Source organism: Papilio machaon, chromosome 14 (assembly GCF_912999745.1).
Source record: "Papilio machaon chromosome 14, ilPapMach1.1, whole genome shotgun sequence".
In the NCBI taxonomy this organism is placed as follows: Eukaryota; Metazoa; Arthropoda; class Insecta; order Lepidoptera; family Papilionidae; genus Papilio; species Papilio machaon.
The window spans coordinates 1,730,473-1,752,506 of record NC_059999.1 but is presented as its reverse complement, the minus strand read 5'-3'; the positions used below and the strand labels follow the sequence as shown (position 1 = coordinate 1,752,506).

At 31.8% G+C, this 22,034-nt stretch overlaps 1 protein-coding gene across 1 annotated transcript in view; it reads left to right on the top strand.

The window, feature by feature from the left end:
• LOC106719871 (UDP-glucosyltransferase 2) overlaps window positions 1–20,228 on the top strand; it is a 32,962-nt gene extending 12,734 nt beyond the window's left edge. Inside the window, exons 3-7 of the mRNA XM_014514341.2 lie at window positions 14,824–14,966; window positions 15,126–15,309; window positions 15,714–16,211; window positions 16,538–16,766; window positions 19,567–20,228. Coding sequence (XP_014369827.2) covers window positions 14,824–14,966; window positions 15,126–15,309; window positions 15,714–16,211; window positions 16,538–16,766; window positions 19,567–20,147 — 1,635 coding nt within the window. The 3' untranslated portion in view covers window positions 20,148–20,228. The remainder of the gene's footprint in view (window positions 1–14,823; window positions 14,967–15,125; window positions 15,310–15,713; window positions 16,212–16,537; window positions 16,767–19,566) is intronic.
• Window positions 20,229–22,034: the final 1,806 nt, after the last annotated feature.

Genomic DNA, 22,034 nt, shown 5'->3' with positions numbered 1-22,034 from the left:
CGAAGTTTACGAATACGCAATTTCACAAGTAATACATACCCGGTTTTATCTTACGAAATAGGGCTAATATGTTAGTTCTTACTAGGCCACATTTGCACTTAGCGTACGGTCATTAAGCAAGTTTATAGTTCGTTAAGACTTGCACGTCATTAAGTTATAGGTTAAGTTATAAAGTACATAAAGTAAAGTATATAAGGTAAATCAACTTATATCGTCTCAGATTACTTTCAGCTTGTGTGAGTAATGTAACATGTGTCCTAAGATCTAATGGTCTTTTAGGTTACCTTTTCATCAAGCCAAGGGTACGACTTTGATTATTACTTCAAGTAATTTTTGTATTACTTGAAGTAATTTTTGTATGGAAACTTACAAGAGGTAAATATCTATTTTTGAGTAAACTTATTTCCATTATGTTTGTAGTTGGCTGAATTTAAACAAATAGGTTTTTGGCTTAAGTGTTATGGAATAATCTGGCTATGTATATTTTATAGAGTTCCATCAAGTTAGTTTAATGTTTAAGCAAATTTTTGTTGTAATATTTTATTATATATATATATATATATATATATATATATATATATATATATATATATATATATATATATATGATTGTAATATTTACGTAAATAAACAGGAAACGCAAATAATAATATGATACTTTGTACGTCGTTATTTCATTACTTATATACGAGCTTCAGGAAAAATATCAATTGATGATTGCGCGGATTCGAAGGGAACTGAGAAATGGGTCCCAGATTACAAACGTCAGGACGTTTCGTTCCATTTCATTTGTTTTCAAACGTCAAACTTCGGAATATTATAAAGTTGATATGTGTGAATTGATTTGTAGAGACAAAGTAAAAGACTGTGAAGTTAAATACTAACTTGAGAATTATTAAATATTAACTGCCCTGCCGCGCGGAATCTATATATCTATATATATAAAAGAAAGTCGTGTTAGTTACACTATTTATAACTCAAGAACGGCTGAATCGATTCGACTGAAAATTGGCGTGCAGGTAGCTTAGAACCAGGAAACGGACATAGGATAATTTTTACCCCATTTTCTATTTTTTTTTATTCCGCGCGGACGGAGTCGCGGGAAAAAGCTAGTTTAAAATAAAAAGAACTTACTAAGTAACATATGTGTTCTCCAGACTATGTTCTACATCTGTGCCAAATTTCATCAAGATCCATTGTGCCGTTCCGAAGATACCTTCAAACAAATCCATCCATCCATTCATCCATCTAAATATTCGCTTTTATAATATTAGTAATCTTACTATTATTTATTTACTTATTAGTTAAGTAGCGAATTTTGATCTGTAACTGTTTAATTTTTTTTACTCTACTGACAAGAGGGTTACGTTTTTCGTGCGTATGTAAGTTTATTTTAAGGAAGTGGATTAGTATGTATGTAAATTTCTTTATAACAGACTAGAAGCCTAAACGACTGAAGCAATTTGGACGAGTGAGGTGTCTTGAGATCCGTCTTCTTTCCTCCAAACTCTTTTAACAAACATCCATCCATACATACAAACTTTCGCATTTATAATATTCGTAAAATAATACACAGTTACGTCATTTATCATTAATCATTTCTCGTGCATGTTATCCTTTAGACTATTCACGTCATAGAGGCCGTAATTACGAGGTGTGTAATTATTTACTTTCACTGCAAGTAATGGTTATTCTTTGTCACAATATGGTTACTTTTTAAATGACAGCTACCGTTAATACTGTCATTAGAAAGATAGTTCATAGACTGTAGACCTTCCCGTCAGATCGTGAAATATTACTAGTATTAAAAATGCGAATGTTTAGATGGATGTTTGTTTGAAGGTATCTCCGGAACGACTCAAAGGTTCTTCATGAAATTCGGCACAGATGTAAAACATAGTCTGGAAGAACACATAGGTTATTTATTACGTTTTTTTTAATTCCGCGCGGACGTAGTCACGGGTAACAGCTAGTTTGTTCATAATCAAACTTACCATGGTAAAAATTGTTGCCAAATGTGTAGTTTACTGAACGAAATATTAAAAATTTGTTATATATATACTTATTATTACTATAAACATATACTTACATTGGTTCTGCGTCATTATGTCTGCGATATGCGTAATTGATATTTATACAACTTGTTTTGTTGATTATTTGTACAAAACTTCAATTTAATTATTCTATCAAATTGTTTTATTTCCAATTTAATTTCCAATTTAATACTACAAATGAGTTAAATTATAAATTGAAAATGTAATTATGTCTTTTAACGTGACAATTAATTAAATCTACGCAACTAGAATTGCTCACAAATTAATAGAGATGTTATAGAGAGTTTAATTTACATATTGGGATATGAATAGCTTATAGTTTATTCCGAAAACTGCGCGAACCGTTCTGACATTTTAATTTAATTTTCTTTCTTCCTGACTAGGTCTAGATAACTAGGTCTAACTGGAGTGTCTTTATGTATAATATCAAAATGAAATTTTCATTTTTAATATTATTTACGTTTCATGTAAAAAAAAAACAATTTCTAATTTGTCCGTTCGTCTGTAAGGCCGTGTTTGTGGTAATACTAATGGTACGGCTGAACCGAATTAAACCGCTAGCTTATGTATACAGGAGTAACAGTCGCATCTTTATTTTAACGCTGACGCTTGCAGGCAACAGCCACTCGTAGTTCACAATATTTATGGTGGCAATATCGCACGTATTGTTCCGGTAAACTCGGAAAGGGTTTTCAGAGATATTTTGCTACATTACAGTGTTTTTATTACATTTCCTCCTAATGGCAAAACTTGTGTCTTTTACAAATATTTTTACATAAATAAGTGATACATAGATCTGTTTACATACGTTTATTTACATACATATAAGCGACTGTGCGTTGTGCCAGCCCTGTTCCATGAGTAAAATAAAGAACTACATCTGATATTCATTTAGTAATACGTAAATAATGATATTATGACAGGTTGTATATTAAAAAAATCGGATAGACATTTGATCTTTAATTTTTTACTTCTGCTAAGGACAGAATTTTCTTGGTCATTATAAATGTGACGTGGTAGAGTAGAAAAAGAAAAAGTCGACATATAAAATTACACAACAAATACTGTCTGTTAAGGATCGTTATTACGTAATCTGTACAACTTAAGGATTACAGACGCAAATCTCTTGAAGAGATAAGGAACAAGTCTCAAGATTGCGATGAAAGATTACCTCTTACATACTTTTCGGGCTTGAAGTTGTAACTTTTTATAATACATTCGTAATGTTTTAAAAATTCGACAAAAGTTTTCTACAATTGTGACACCTTATTTCACACGATGCACTAAAATCAAGCAGTTTTTAGGTATTTTTGAAGTCTTTATTAATTTTGATGATATTTTTCAATGTATTTTCCTTATTTATTCTTTCATTACGCTCAAATCACCGAAGCGTATACATTACTCAATTCTATTTATCATCTGTTATTAATGAGTTGTTGCAAAATGTTATATCACATATCCTTGACAAAATAACCCCGTATTTTAAAGCGAATGTGTCAATATATTTTTATTGCAACAATACAAAGGATTAAAAAAGTTTTCACACGTACAAAAATTTGTGAATTTACTATATCAATAAAAGTTCATTGTAAAAGACACGTTCAATATTTTTCAATAGCATAAATATTGTGTTAAAAATAAGATACGTATATAATTGAATACTTTTGAGTTAAAATATTATTTATTTAAATGAACTCTATTTCGGTAAATGTCTAAGGCATCCTGTTTCATAATGTAACATGGGACAAGCTAATCTAGGTTTTGCTGATAGTAGTATAACTTTTCAAGGCTTAATTTAACTCAGGCATATATAATATTAATTAGTTAAGACCGTTGGTTGCTCAGCTCTTAACTTGTAATCAGCAGATCCTGGGTTCGAATCCCGCCATGTACCAATGTTTTTCTACATACGATTTACATATGTACTTATAACAAAAAACCTCTACATATCTGCGAAGAAATTCAAAAGATATGTGTGAAGTCAACCAATCCACACTGGGCCAGCGTGGTAGACTTCGAGCTCCTCGGTGGGGACGTATAGCAAGCTGATGATAATGATGATGATGGTGATGATATATGAAGTGTCATATTTAAATCATAAGAGTTTTTGAATTATCAATGGGTCTCTGAACTACCTAATACTCGACATGCGAAGGTTTTCTTGGTCCTTTATATTAGAACAGACGTGCAAAATAAACAGATTTCTCTTCTTAAACTAGGTCAAATGGGCTTATGAAGATTAAAAAAAACTACTAATAGGATGTCTGTTATTGATTTATGAATTCAATATTGATTTATGTATAAGCAATTAATTTATCTTTAACAAAGAAAATATGCAAATGTTTTGCATATGCGTGTTTATTTAGAAGGTTGAAATTTGAATGCACAAATTGGATTAGTTTTTTATTATTTTTTTTTATATTTTTTATTTATAATTATAGTAAGTTCTTTGTGATGAATTTTAATGAGTTAAGAAGTACATTTATTTAAATTGAAATATGAATTGAATGTCGCAGTAATTTAATTTGGAATTTTTTAGTTTTACTAGTTTTTAAAAAGTAAGATGTATATGAAATTATACGCTAACTAAAATGTTGTCAAAACAATATGTATTTCAATTAAAGTTTAAATGTAATCTGTCAAGTATCCGATTAACATTATCTGGTTAAAAACGAATTTACTGAATCTCATTAGTAAAAGGTCAAAATAATTTGCCTATGTCGCTTTTTGTCTCACATTTTGCTGTCAAGAGATGCTGAGATTGATATTTACTAAATACTCTTCGTTATGAAATATAGACATCAACTGAAATAAAAAAAAAATCAAAGCCAAAACAGTTGACGATCTCTGCCTGCTTACCTGAGTTACTGCTGCGACTGTGTTACTTCATAGTTAACTTGAAAATTAATTATTAATGTTGAAAATCAAACTATTGTATTTACCTATTTCACGCCGATAACACTAATATAAAGCCTTAAAATCTTTACTATAGACAAAGTATATATTTTACACTAAATCTCTTAGGTAAATTACAAGATTATTGAAGTAAACGACTTTTTCTAACAAAACATTAGCTATCTATGAATAAATTTAATTCTTGGTGGCCAGTACGATATTTTACTTTTTCTGTTATTTCATGATATACCTTACTAATATTATAAACTAGCTTTTACCCGCGACTCCGTCCGCGCGGAATAAAAAATAGAAAACGGGGTAAAAATTATCCTATGTCCTTTTCCTGGCCGAATTCCTTTCCTTATCGATTCAGCCGTTCTTGAGTTATAAATGGTGTAACTAACACGACTTTCTTTTATATATATAGATATAAATGCGAAGGTTTAGATGGATAGATGGATGATTGATAGAAGGGATGTACAAAACGGTTCAATGTCGATGTAGAGCATAGTCTGGACGAACACATAGGCTACTAATTAAATTTTGTTTTAATTCCGCGCGGACGGAATCGCGAGCGACAGCTAGTCATACAATTTAACTTCACTTAATCTGATAATTTTCACAAATTAATAGAAAAAGTAAAATATCGTTATGGCTGCCATGAATTAAACGTTCAATAACATAATTTTGTCGATCAATTGAAATGAGATGGACCTGGGTCATGATGGTATAGAGTCACCACTCACGTTTTACACTTAGCGCCTTAATAATTGTGAATAATTAAGTTCCTGTCTCTGTAATCCTCATACTGGTTGCTTGAGTCACGGGATTCTGTATCCGGTGGGATACAATTTTTATATAATATATTTTGTTAATTTTTTTTATAAAATGTATTATATAAATAATAAGTTACACACACTTTAACAAGCTCAAGAGTTAAGAAGATTAATGTCAGAGTTATAAATGTTTTCCAACCCGTAGCCATATTACGTGGTATTAATATTGCGTTACTTCTGATTTTTCGATAACAGTTTTCGATTATTCATAAATGTCAGCAGTATCGAATAATAATTACATAAATCGATGTAATAGTGATGTACCGATGACAGGTCGGTTTGGTAAAATGGAAAGGTCGACTGCTGTAGTTTCTGAACTTAAACACATATTTAAGAACAATTTTTTCACGCACATTCACTTTTAAAAGGTAAAATACTTTATTTAATTATTTTGTTATTTTTGAAGATTGGCTTTAAATTGACCTGAAATCATTATGAGTACTTTTTCGTATTAATGTAGTGAAGGTAAATATTAAAATTATAATGTTCAAAATTACTTATTTTTAACTCATTAACGCAGTTTAGAACTGCATAAATGTGTGTACTTTCATAACCTAAACAGTTTCTTCCGTAAGCGTTATAGAGATTATCTATTTCGTAAGAATCTAATCTATATATCTATATGTATTAATAAAATTAGAGCGTCTGTATGTAATATTGAAAAAAAAAATATATAAAAAAGTTTACATAATATGTTTCTGCGTAGCTGATAATGAAAAACAAATTTTTAAAATTTATGTCTGTTTGAATGTCTGTCCGCAAGGCCGCGTTTGTTCAGGGTAATCTCCGGTATGACTAGACTGATTTTGACGGGACTAGGACAGGAAAGTAGATGATGCACGCTGTCAAATTAAAGGCTTCTTTTTTAGTTCTGCACTGACGATCATCTTATTGCGTACGGAATCTATATCATGTCTACCAAAGTATGTAAGGTCTAGTCTGGTTTAGCTATTTATGGATAAGTCTGGTAAATAATTGATACGTTGCATAAAGTTTTAACGAAAGTAACGTTGGAAGGCAACTATGTTGATTGACCAAATAACTAATTCAAGATTAAGAAAAAAACTTACTAGTGACTATTGAAAAGAATTTTGTATACCTCTAGGTAGAATTTGTGTTTGCATCGGATGTACATACCAACTGATATTTCTATTAACATATTAATAAAATAAATTGTAAGAGTTAACTCTTTACCATTAAAATAAACTCGTTGTTTAAAAACACGTTATTCCATACCGAGTTTTTAAAGTCGTGCTCGTTTTTTTTTGAGATTTTTTATTTAGTTTCTTTATGCCAACTATTTCCAGTTTAAATAATTGTGTTAAATGTAAACAATATGCGCAAATATAGGTACCACGTAAACTTCCCCAGACGGCCTTCATGCGACTGGTTTTCATCGAGTTTGTTTTATGATCTACCTTTCATTTCAGTTTACTTGCAGATTTTTATCCGATTAATATGACTAAAATGTCTTAATGTAGGTATTATAATACACTTATACAAAATTTTACTCTGCGTTTGCACTGTATAAAACATGTCTTCAAATCTCTTATGGTCATCATCAGCTTACTATACGTCCCCATTGAGGAGATCGGAGCCTACCCTACCCTAAGCCGGACTTAAGGATGACTAGACCTTAGTCAAACACGCTGATCCAGTACGGGTTGGTTGACTTCACTTATATCTTGGTATTTCTTCTCAGTTATGTGCAGGTTGTATCACAATGTTTTCCTCCACCGTAAGAATGTCCGATAAATGTACGAACGTAACGTAATATATAAATCGAAAAACACAGGTATATGGTGGAATTCGAACACATACCTGCTGAATTACAACTCTAGTGCTAAATCCTTGAGCCACCTTATCATCTTTATAATAAAATGAGTATCAATGGGACTTGAATTTTACCCTAGTAAGATGATTTTTTTGAACAGTGTGTAAATAGTTATTGTATTGTATGTTGTCATTTTATATTAAGAAAATCTTTATGAACTATAAAAAAATAGTTAATTTATAACGTAAATGTAATAATAATTAAATGTTATAAAATTAAATTGTAAATTATCTTCCTCATATGTTCAAAAGATGATATCTACCAGGAGTGCATAAATCTCGCTAGGTCACGCGAACATAATTGCGAAAGTGATAGTATATTGCGACAAGCTTATGTGGGCCGGTAAGAGGCGCTACTATCGCGGTTAATTCTTTCAGAAAATATATAAAAACTACATGGGCAATAAATGGCATAAAAGAAAAAAAAATGACATGAGAGCTGCAGTATGAAAAGAATCTTGTGACTTTTTTTTCATTGACAGAGGGGCGCTAGTATAATTTAGTTTTATTTGAGCCCACCGGGTAAGGTAACTTAGTCTATATGTTATCAAAAACGAACAAACGTTTCCTGCATCTGACGCTATCTTCCTCGAACGGTTACTATGGTTACGTGATCTAAAACCAGCTGTATTACGTCATAGGTAACACTGATATTGTGAGTGAAATGATACCTCTGTGGCAATAACAGATTCGATTATTTCCGTATTGATGAACAGTGGACAGAATCGTTTAAAGACAGGAAGTTATGGAATGGTTCAACGAATCGTGACTTAAACTTTCATTAGTAGACGGCTATGGTTTATGAAGAAAGCTATGATTTTTTGTTATTTATTCGCAGCTGACGCTATCAAGTTAAAAAAAATCTCAATTACTTTTTGTAATTTTAAATTCATAATTAAAATGCATGTTGTAATTGATATATGACAGCTAAATAAGGTTACGGAAACAAATATATATGTAATATATTGTAGGCTGCCCTTGAGCTGTTGTCCTGAGTAAGTTACCTAAGGTTTACCAATAAATTTCAACATTCACTCGCCCAAACTCAATGTCGTGCGCTTAATTAACTTGTAATAAGTCAATTATTTATAGTTAATACAAAAACAATAAGCAAAACTCTGTTTATAAGTTCATTGATATTTATTCGAAAGTTATTCGGATTTAAAAGGAATTTACTTACTAAATAAAAAATCTTTATCAAATAATTCAATGGGTCTCTGTCTTTTGAATGTTGTTTAAACCGTGCTGTGTTTAAAGAATACTTTATTAGAGATTCACATAAATAAGACATTATTCTTCGTATATACCCAAGTAACCCATATATTTTCAATTCGTGGGTAGTTTATAGCTTGTAAATTTTGCAATTGTATTGTATTCCGGACTCCAGAGACGTATTAACAAAGAATACATCCTATAAAAACAAATAACATATTACGTGCCAGCTTCACTTGTAGTGCTTCATGTCAGTAATGTACCCATATGTTGTAATGTTACAGCTATAAAAATAAATTAGTAAAGCATAGTTAAGTAGCTGTCGCTCGCGACTTCATTCTCGCTGAATTAAAAAAAATATTAGCCCATGTGTTCTTCCAGACTATGTTCTACAACCGTGCCATCAAGATCCATTGAGCCGTTTCGGAGATATCTTCGTACAAACATCCATCCATTCATCTAAACATTTCCATTTATAATATTAGCAAGATATAGATAGCAAAATCGAATTTCGTTTACGGTAAAGGAGTAAAAACTATTGTATTTTGAAATCTTTCTAATATTATAAATATGAATGCTTAGATTGATTGAAGGTTTTGCCGGAACGCTTCAACGGATTTCAATGAACTTTGCCATAGATGCAGAATACATAGGGATTTATTAAGTTTTTTTTAATTCCACGCGGACGGAGTCGCAAGCTACAGCTAGTAATTACATAAACCAAGAAATAATACACTTACTTATACCATAATGGTACTTAAACATTTAACAGTTTTCAAATAGAGCTTATTTAAACTAAGTTAATTTAATAATTTATGTTTTGCGTCATTATTTCTGCATGCGTAATTATATTAATTGTAAATACTCATTATCTTATTATATATTCATCAATAGACTATTTAAAGGACGCTTTTAACATTGAAATTAATATTACAGCCATTTAAGTATTGCAGATTTCATTGTGCGATCGTACAATCATACAACCGTATTGGTCCATAACGATCACACTAATGTTTGTAAACAATTAATTTACATAATAAATGGCTCGAGTCCGACTCTGTAATAGGTCTGTACCTATTCATATATTCATTTTAGATACGGACCACCATCGGCACGTACCAGATCACGTGTGCTGTCGGAATTCAGGATTCCTTGTCACGTGTCACGGTCAATGGAAACCAAAAGTGAATTGTTTGTCGACTCCTCGGATCACGTGGTTTTGGTCTAATGAGAGCATTGTTAAAACGTGACCTATCGGATGTACTTTCGACATTTTTAACTGAAGTTTTGATCCTCGGATTATGTATTAAGGGGAAATGTTGATCTGATTGATAAAAAAACAAAAATGTAAATCGTGGGCCTAGCACAGAATATTTGTGACTATCATCAAAATTAGTATGAGATTTTTTGTATACTTTATGCCCAATAGGAGGCGCTGTACAAATGTTAATACAATTCTTTTCTATGGCGTTACAATGTCGATTGTCGATGTACATTCGTGCTAGGCCCACTGATCTTTCACTTCGGAATCTGTGATGGTTCAATTATTTTCATTTTCTTTCCATTTACATTATTTGTATATGTAAGCAAACAGCAAAACTTGTTTTAAGAATTTTAATGAAAAGACGTATTTGCAAGTTCATTGAACTCCACTACAATGTTAATAGTTAACATTATATTTGAACAGATTTGAAGGTCGTTCATTTGAACGATTATTACCAAGCCATTAAGGCAAACCTTGTATTGACTATTAAATATTACGTCTATTAAAACGTTTAAATGACGCTTGTGATAAACTTCTATATTATTATTAAAAACCTGTTTATTAGGGTCAAATCTAGTAATTTAAATTAAACCCACTTTTTTGTTTTTAGTTTTGATGACAATAAAATATTAAGTAAGTAGGTAATATGAAAAAAAAATTAAGGAAAATTATGTTTTTTTCTGGATGGTGTCAATTGAAGCGGGCACTTAGTGGAGCCAAAATCGATGGCACCTACGAATAAGGGCCAATGTGCAAATTGACAACTTTTCAGGAGAGGCTCTCAAAGTTTCAACCATATAGGAATAGATGCCGCATACGACCTTTTACTTTAGCAAAAAACCACGTTTACATCTGTAAATGTGTATTTGCGTTTAGTGCATGTTGTTGACTAAGACGTAGTTTTTAACATAAAAAAGGAAAAATCATCAATTTCTTTGGCCCTTATATGTGTACATAGGACACATCGAAATAGAGAAGTCACTGTTGCCCATTGAGATCAGCATGCTAATCAGTATGCTAACAAGTTGCACATGTGTTTGCACATTTGTGGACAAGGGAGAGCGTAATATGAAAATGAATATATCTTTTTTTCTACATCCTCTTCCCCGTATAGAGGCAGAGTAAGAAGAATGAAAAAATTATCTTTGACTTCTATCTATAGCTTCTAGTAAAGGTTGGCTATCAACTGAATATAGCTGTAATTTTAAAGACGCTGTTTTTATTAACTTTATCACAATTTAAACAAGAAATTTTGCATAACACATTGTGAGAAATATTAATATACATCTGTTAATTGCTGTTGAAACTTAACACATGCTTTTGAAAGCTTATGTGTGAAAATAATTATCAATTTACATTGTAATTTTGGTATCTGACATCATGGAATTGAATTTTGAATTGAAGGTGTTATACCTCTAGTATATTCGAATAATTATTGTAAATGTAACTACATAGGTTTAGACAATATAAATTACTCTGGATTACGATCCAGGGTTTTTTTAGGAGGAGGTGCAAACGAGCAGTGGATCGCCTAATATTATTTGAGCCGACGCCCATTGACATCCGTAAACCATAGAAATCGCAGATGCCTTGTCGGCTTTTAGAGATATGTACAATCTTTTCTTGAAGGCCCTTATGGCTTAACTGTTTGGAAATACAGCAGAGGACAGAGTATTCCACAACGGGGCTGGTATTTTATGTAGGCAGATTATGATGGACTTTAATTTGGCGCGGATGTAGCGCACCATTCTCGCTCTTTAAAACCCTTCGTACACGAGGCAATGTTATTCGTTGGAAGTGGGTAATATCGTAATATTGTATGGTTGCGTCGCGGGGATGGTTTGCCGTGTGTCCCGTACACAAAATGTTGAATCTTCAACGCGAGTTGTCTATTCGGTCAGTTCAGGCATAGTGTCTATGTAACAATTATGTAGATTTTCTCCGCCATCTTGAAAATTGTAGCAACTTGTCTCACGACGAACTTGACAAACAGGTTGCGAGCGACTGTCTTTGGCGATGACAGATAGAAATGTCCGCGATGCGCGCTGTGTATAAAGCTCTATTGAAACTGTATTGCGTAAGTCGCTTAGCGACTAAAATCGAAGTTTTTAAGATTTACGTTGTCTTGTGTACGAAGGGCCTTACATATATAAACAGCCCTACTCGTCCTTTGTTGCAGCAACATATAATTATTCTTCTTGTTGCGTGTATTAATGGGTATCTAAAACATAAGTATTGCTGGCACGTTTTCTATTCAGAACTCAAAGTTTGCAATAAAATAAATAGTTGAGGGTAAGTAAATATGGTAATGAAAAGGGTCAGAATGTGACGGTCAGCGCTGACCTTTGGTTAATAGGGACCTTATGTTTGCAAAACCTTCTGTTCTATCATATTACACTCGATGTCATTTGTAAAATTTTCGTTATGTAGCATTATTCTGGGTAAATATTTACTGAGATGTATACGAGTGTAGTTTGTTTTATTATTACAAAAAAACAGTTTTAGCGATTTTTATATGTTGTTAATTTGTGTTACTAATAGTAGACAGATATACAAGCTGCTGTCAAGTGTATCAAGATTTCATAAAATTATTGTACCCAATTTCAAGGTTAAAAAAATTACTAATTAAAAGAAACATTTAGAAAGGCGTTTTGCTTGATAATTTTTCTTTCCAACGCTGAAAGGTTTTTATTTGAAGTATCTGCCGTCGTTTGTTATGGGATTTGATACCAAAAAACAAGTCCTTTTTTACATATAACTAGGCCTAAATATAAAAAAAATGTTCAATCAACTCTCCTACGTCACCGATCACTCTCGATTGCTAATGGAATTTTACGAAATTACTCGATGAAAAGATCGAACGATCAAGTGTTACGACACACTCGTCACCGTCGAACCGTGCAGTTGGCCGACAAAATGCAGTTTATCGAGAAATTAAATCAGCGATTGCAAACTTGTTTACATTTCTGTGAATTAGATACAGAAGGTACAACCTTGTCTTCTAAACATCTTGGTCATGTTATATGAAGAAAATAACTACACAAGTGTGATCCTAAAACTTAAGAAGAAATTAATTTTTACTATATTGCAAAAAAAAAGTATATACGTATTATATAGGTTTCCACTGCGGAAAAATTAGTCTGTCAGTTTTTCCTAAAGAAATGAAAGAGACAAAGATTTGTTCCTGTACGCAGATTTCGGCAGTCGACCTTAAAATTCTATATGATAATGTGACAAGTGATCAATGACGTTCAATGACAGCCTCTTCATGCGTTATTTCATAGGATTTCCATACAGTCGAACCTGGATACTTTCGCGATATTTCTCGCTTATGGAGGTCGTCCTTCGACTATGACTGTCGCTTATAGAGGTTTTTCGCTTATCCAGATTTGAGTGTAATTGTGTAAAACTGCTTTAATACATTCAGGTGTTCTTTTTTGCATCATAAAATTTCTTTATCTATCAATATACATTATTGATACATCTTTATTCTCTTAATAAATTAAAATAAATGAATTTATTGCAATAACAATCAGTAACACTTTAGATTTCTACGTTTATTTCGTAAGTGAGTTTAAACTTCGCAATAATATTACGTTAGATTTCAAATTAAAATTTCCAATTGTGCGTTCTATAAATTGCATAAGTTAAAAATGAGTTATTGTGTTACTTATTCCTTTTATTTGCACTACCAATAGACTTTTTTTTATCTTGATTCTACTTTCTAAACAATTAATAAAAAAGATTTTCATTCTCTGAAAAAATGGGCTGAACAATACCTATACCAATATTATGAAGGAGAAAGATATTGTTTGTTTGCAATGAATGTAATACTGATCCCTAGTTGACATAGACTATTTTTTTTGCTAATTTTTTTTTATCCGAATGGACGAACTCTCAGACAAGGATTCTAGGATATCAGGACAGATCTTAATTTATTAGATTACATTAAATAAAGGAAATGTTAAAAGTATTGTTTTCTAAGACATGAAATGACGAGTATATATCGAATATGTTTGACGTAAACATTAAAGTAACATATCGAAGTAATGTTAAAAGATCGTACGAGTTTTTTTTTTTGTAAAGAAAAAATCTATGTTTTCTTAGACAATAGGTATAGTAATGTGTAGAGTTGAGAGATTACTGAAGTAATTACTCCTTTCTTTACCGTGGGAAACATAAAGATTGCTTGTAAATGATCGTACACACAAAATTTTTTCAAGGTGTTTACATCACCGTTGTCTGGTTGGATTCCAATATTGTACAGTCTTCTTTTTCGGCTTGGAGCATCGGCTCCAAAATGTTGTACATTTTAAACAAAGATTCAAATATAATACTAGCTATAGAGCGGACACTACGAACATTTCTTTAAATATTTTAAAAATAATCCCTCATAACTGGCAGTACCTCTATCTGTCACAAGTGTCAGAGAACAGGAACTTTACCAGTAGTAGAGTTTTTTGAGCAATGTTCATTAAAATATATTTTTTATCAACTAGACATGTATCGAAGTATTTAAAAGATCTTTTGAAAATCGAATTGCACTCACTTCACGACATCCAATTGATTTGAAATTTTGCACGCTTAAATATTATATCAAGAATCGATAAAAAAAATAATTTTACAATTTGTGCCATTATTTTAACCATGTTCGTAAAGGTAACAAAATATGAAATTAAAAAACAAGCCTTTCTTTTTTTTAATTAATACACGTGTGTTTTTTTTACAGCAGGGGTCGCGATGGGAGGTGTTTTGGCTTCCAATAATGTTGGCGGCGTCTGTGTGCGGTAGTGACATACTTATGATCACAATGGGCGGCACCAAATCACATAAAATGCCCTTTTGGGAGCTTGCTAGAGGAATGATAAGAAGGTATAAAGTTTTTTATTGTGTTTTAAATATTTTCAATCATAAAAGTTAGTTCAATTATGATACAATCAATATTTTGGAACGTTTGTTTTTATTAATTTCATAAGTTTTAATTAACTTCTTAATTACTTGTTACTTGATTGTCACAACGTTATCTTCTAGAGGGCACAACATAACCCTGATGAGTGCGTTCCCTCCCGACTTTCACATCCCCGGATTGGAGGAGATAGCCCCGGAGGGTCTGGCCTCTTACGTGCGAGGGTACATGACCTTCGACCTGGTGGGAGCCCGAATGAGGGGGGAAGAGCCGTTACCACTTTACGATATACTTAGATATGGATATGAGGTAAAAGGTCTCGAACACTTGTTAAATATTCAGAGTATAGTCCTTTTCAAATATCTTGGCTGCCTAAGGATATCGGCGCGCTGCTCAGTTCCCTGACTTCGCATCCCGCAACGCTCCGCTACAACCAAAATTATGTTCTGTGCAGCGACTCATGCAATGTTAAGAGCCGCCAAAATATATTTAAAAACTATTACTTATATGATTCCTGGCGAGTCAAACCCAAAGTTCAATAAGAAAAAGTGAATAAACAAAATTAGGTAAAAGTAACATATAACTTGATTTCACTTCATTCAAAATAAATCCTACTTCTATGCTTTACCTAATTAACGTGCGCAAGATAAGTTACAAATCCTGAATAACTTAAATTTCTCTGATGTAATCAAAATGTTTTCTATCTTCACCAGGCTTGCGAAGCGTTTCTTGATGACTTCGAGACAAGATCCTTCCTTCGTTCTGGAAGAACCTATGATCTTATCATACTCGACGGCGCGTATCCAGAATGCGCGTTGGGCGTGGTCTATCGACTTAAAGTTCCCTTCATGTACATCAACACCGTTGGCTTCTACTCTGGTCCTGCCAGTATGTCAGGAAGTCCTGCTCCGTATTCCGTTACGCCATTCTTTGGCAGAGCTTTCACTGATAACATGGGATTCATTGATAGAGCATTGAACTCAGTTTGGCTTGTCGGGTCTATATTTGCTCATGGTTTCAGCATGACAATTCTACAAGGAGTTTTACGACGACATTTCGGTCAGCAAATACCCCATGTGTACGATATGGCAAAGAATGTCAGCTTTATATTACAAAATGGACATTTCTCTGTATCCTATCCGAGACCTTACCTACCAAATGTCGCTGAAGTCGCCTGCATCCATTGCAAGGAGCCGAAAAAACTGAATGCCGTGAGTAATTCTTTATTTATTTATCTAGGATTTTCTAAGGTCTCTGATAAATTGTTATTAAAGGCAGGAAACTTTAGATGTTAAGGATGATATATGTATTTAGTTCATTACTTTATAATAATTAGGCCCTTATCACGTCCGTAATAATATGTTTTGAAATAGACATATTTGTACTGCTTAAGGACAATTTTAAATAGAATAATGAGTTATGGATTGCCCAATTTTTTTATTAAATTAGAAAGAAGGACAGTTATGTGACAGTACGAAATTGTCAAGAGAATGCTGAAGATAATGAAGTTCATTATGAAGCTTTGAATTTATTACAGGATATTGAAGAGTGGATAGCTGGTGCAGGCGAAGCTGGTTTCGTGTACGTGTCCATGGGGTCTTCAGTGAGGACAAATAAGATGCCACTTGCAGCCCATCATATGATTGTAAAGGCCCTTGGCCGGTTGCCACAGAGAGTTCTATGGAAGCAAGACGCAGCACAGAACCTAACGGATATTCCTTCAAATGTGAGGCTATATAAATGGCTGCCACAACAAGATTTACTCGGTAAGTATAAATAAACAAATGAACTCATGAATACAAAACAAGGTAACTAATTAAGTGACCACACATATGGATGCTAAATATTATTAAAGACTTAGTTTAGTCGTTTAGAAATGGTGGTAGTTAATCAGCCTGATGGACCGTATGGACGTTGCAAGATGTTGGACCCTACAGATGCGAAAGTGTAAATAAGGACAAGTGAAACAGTTTGAAATTTCTTTTCACATTTAATCTAATATATAAAATTCTCGTGTCACAGTTTTCGTCACCGTACTCTTCCGAAAGGGCTTGACCGATTCTCATGAAATTTTGTGACCATATTCAGTAAGTCTGAGAATCGGCCAACATCTATTTTTCATTTTTTTTAACTGCGCGCGGACGGAGTCGCGGGCGACAGCTAGTTTTAATAAATGTTATCTATTAATAAATCCAAAGTCATCTTACTAATATTATAAATGCGAATGTTTAGATGAATGGATGGATGGATGTTTGTTTGAAGATATCTCCGAAACGTGTCAAGGGATCTTGATGAAATTTGGCACAGGTGTATGACATTCTGGAAAAAGACGTAGGCTACTTATTACGTTTTTTTTTTAAATCCGCGCGGAAGAAGTCGCGAGCGACAGCTAGTAAGGACATAATTGTATTCTAATGCATAAAACAAGCCACGTCGATAAAATTTATTATGTTTTCAAGTAAAGTTATTATCTATAATATGTCATTAGTAAGCATAGAGTATAATGACCTCTTAGACGTCAGATTGTAATAATTTTAAAGACCCTGAATCTGTTTATTTTATAAGCAAATAACATAATATGCAGTCTGTACCGTCTTTCTTAATGCGGTCATAGCAATTGCGTTTTATTTATTGTTTATCAGATTTATTTTAATATCCATGTTTTCATAGTAAACTGTTAAACGGTATTTTATGACTCTTAATGTATTCGATGTGTTAATAAGGCCTATGACAGATGATTATTATAAATTTAATCGTCCTTTAACTTTTTAACCTTTCTGATTAATGCTTTCCGATAATTCTTTAGTTTATAGAAAAATATTTATAATTATGTAGGTTGCCATCATTTATTTTCCTACTTATTTAGACTTAGTTGAATACTTTTAAATAAAGTCTTTATTTAAGAATGTAATTTTAAATAAGTTAGCTAGTCTATTGAATGTAAATTTTCAATATTTTAACTAGGCTTTTTGGTAATCTTAGGGTAATTTATCTTATACGCTTTTGGCAAGAGATTACTAAAAATTTTAGCTTGTGTCTCAAGTCCAATACAAGATATAATAAATGTGTTTGAATGTAGGAAAACAGCACATAGTGCAAATTAATATTGTCGTAGCTTCATAATAATTTTAAAGTTTTAAATATATTGGACTAGCTGTCGCCCGCGAATCCATCCGCGCAGAATTAAAAAGAAAACCTAATTAGTAGCTTATATGTCCTTCCAGACTAAGTTCTACATCTGTGCCAAATTTCATCAAGATCTGTTGAGCCGTTCCAGAGATACCTTCTAACAAATATCCATCCATCTATCCATCTAAAAATTAAAGGTCCTTCAATACTGATAGATACATGTTCACTAAATTAGCGACGCAGTGGCACTAATTGCAATAACAATGAGCCCAATTAGTATGCAAATGTTCAATGTATATAAGATTAGGTGCAGCGAAGAGTTATGCATTGTTTAATACTAAGATTGGATTTACATTTATTATTCTACAACACAAAATATTTGGGTATCTTCATCTGATGTTCAAATAACGTTCAGAATGTATATATAATTACCAACTTATAAAGACAAAATAGTATTGAGACATGAGAAAAAGCTTGTCTTATTGACAGATAATTGTTGACTTCCAATTTAAAAATACTTACTGTTTAAAACACAGTGAAAACAATGTTATTGTACATATTTTACGCAGTGGAAACTTACTATTACTAGTTTATTGACACAAATGTTATCTAATCAAGAAAATATCTCTCAGATATGGTGTTAAAAACCCGTTGTAATATACATATTTAACGGTTGTATTATGTCATAGTAGTGCAAAGTATCCGATTTCGCTACTGACCCGTTAGTATGGTAAGTGACGTAATATGACTGGTATTAAATACTAGCTTTTTCCCGCGACACCGTCAGAGCGGAATTGAAAAACAAATTAATAAGTACCCTATGTATTCTAACAGGCTATGTTCTACATCTGTGCCAAATTTCATCAAGATCCGCTGAGCCATTCCGGAGATACCTTCAAACATCCATCTATCTAAATATTCACATCTTATACATATAAAAGAAAGTCGTGTTAGTTACACTATTTATAACTCAAGAACGGTTGAATCGATTTGACTGAAAATTGGTGGGCAGGTAGCTTAGAACCAGGAAACGGACATAGGATAATTTTTACCCCGTTTTCTATTTTTTATTCCGCGCGGACGGAGTCGCGGGTAAAAGCTAGTTTATAATATTAGTAAGATTTGCTGAAATCGTATAGTTTTAGATGATATCTAAACTTGATTAGAAAATGCATACCGAAATTAAAGACTGTAAAAGCCAATTTTCCTAAATCTGAATAATTCATTGGTTTTGCTTTAATTATAATAAATGATCTAGATTCGATAGAAAAAAAGATTCTCTGTCATTCTTAAATCTTTATAACGTTAATTCCTTCATTATTATTAAATTGATTCTTATCTGTATTATGTAATACTGTTTATTCGAATTGGAAGATTCTTGAGTGATGTCAGTTGTATAGTCCTAAATACAGATTAAATTTAATCTTTAATTTCCAGGTCACCCAAGGATAAAGGCATTCGTAACACACGGTGGTCTCCTCAGCATGTTTGAGACGGTGTATCACGGGGTGCCAATCGTTTCCATTCCTGTCTTCTGTGATCACGAGGCTAACGCAGCTAAAGCAGAGGTCGACGGCTACGCTAAAATACTAAACCTTCAATATCTTACCTCTGATAAACTTTACAGAGCTATCAAAGAAGTTATTGACGAACCTAAATATAAAATTGAAGTAAAAAAGAGACAAATATTACTAAGAGACCAGAAAGAGACACCATTAGAAAGAGCCATCTATTGGACGGAATATGTAATTAGGCACAAAGGAGCCTATCATTTATTGTCACCGGCCAAAGACCTCAACTTCTTCCAGTACTACCTTTTAGATGTTGCTTTCGCTTTCTTTGTTATTTTAATTACTATTTCAGTCCTTATCTCTTTTGTTATAAGGCGCAGTTTTAACTGGCTAGTCGATTATTTACAAAGTAGACGTATGGACAAATTACTCGATAATTCGAGTAACATATTAAAAAGTTCTAAAAAGCTATATGACAGCAAGACGATAGTGAAGAAAAATTTATAAGTTTGAAATTGTATTTTATTTTTTACTTAGGTTAGATTAACTATGGCTCAAATTAATTTAATTCACTTTACGATAAAGAAGGCAAACGATAAATAAACTATTTTTACTCATAAAATTTAATAATAAAGAAAATTAAAAAAAAGTGTATATGCAATATAAATTAATATAAAATTTTTATAAAGAGAAAATAAATGTCTGAAACTGTCAAATATATAACTCTTAAAAAACTGTTTCCGTCCTTAATTCCTAGAACTTATTTTTAGTCAAAAGTATTAAGCAATAAGGTTATTAAATGTTTTGATATTATCCTTTTTTAGGTTACTTATTTTTATTTTAACAACAAGTTGATAAGTATGCTACTTAATTTGTTTGATAAAACTATTTAAGAGTATTATTTATAAAAAATAGTTACCGAAAGTTACCACACGAGATTTTTGGTTACCAATAATAAGTTTGGAATTAAAATTAAGTTATTCTGATAAAATTAAGTTAATTTTTTTTTGTATAAAGTGTGTAAATATTTGTGTACTTATTAAGTGTAATAAAGGTTTTGTAATATTTTTACATTGGGTTTTTACTTTTATTTAGATTTTTTAAAAACCTTTTCTTTAAAAATAACAAGTTAAGGTTTAGTTAAGTTTAAGTATGATTTCTTTATTCCACATCAGTTAAAATCTATTCAAATATATCGTCACAAATATGCAACCTAAACGCCTGCTATAATTTTTGTTCAAAAAGGCAAACATGAAAATTTGCTCTTAAGAAAACGTAGGATAAATTTTATTATTTTTAAAGTCGTTATTATGTAAATTGAATGAATCATGTATTTATTTATATACTCCTTGTTGTTAACCGAACCTAAATGTAATTTTTATTCAAGAATGTGAACTTTCAAGTGAAAAATACATATGTTAAACTTATATTTTTAGTACTTAAATGACAAAAGATGTGTACACATATGTTATGAATATAGCAGAAATACAATGTAAGTAAAATTTTGTAGTATTATTAGTATATTCTGGGAATTGAAACATATGGCGTACTTAGGATGATTTCCCTATCGACACTTTTACGGAAACTTAGAGACATAGTTGGAAAATATAGTATTTCCCTACTATTATTTGAAAATTTGGAAGAAATACATATCCAATTTATTGCGTTGAAACTTTAATGACTTTGCATTTTACATTTTGTAAATTTAATTAAGAAAATCATAATTTGTATACTTCATTTGAATATTATGCTCTAATTTAAATAAATAATTAAAACTTAAACAAGAAATTGAAATTCCTAAAACTTTCTCTTTGAATGCATTTAATCATAACATAAATTATTAGAGCGCGTAATATTCCAAAAGTTTTCATAATGATCTTATGATGAAATTTTGCTTGCACTGTGACATTTCTTAGATTATTAAGATTTTTGTAATAAGTTTTTTGTTTTTAAATTTCAATAATTACTTACCAAAAACCTAAAGCGTCAAAACAATAACTAAACTAGGCCAAGGTTAGAAATCTGTTACTGACAACTAAGGAACAAGGAAGGCAATGAAAGCGCGGGAAATAGAAATAAATTACAACACAGTTATTTATCAAAATCCATTAAACATAAACACCGTTAATTTTATGCCCTTTGTTACATAAAACCGTGTCTTTCTATTGCCGAAAGAGATGTAAAAAAGTGTCTATCTTCGTACTTGTTTTTTAGAAGAGAGAACGGAGACAAGATAAGTATTCCGACTGTGGATATAAACTCAGAGGTCTAATTCCATTTCTTCTATTTGCTTAGCAATTTTAATTTCTGTAATTCTTTATGTGACCACAGAAAACATTTAAAACAATCGTTGTAAATATTTTCTGTGGTCACTTCATTAGGAACCCCTCGTAT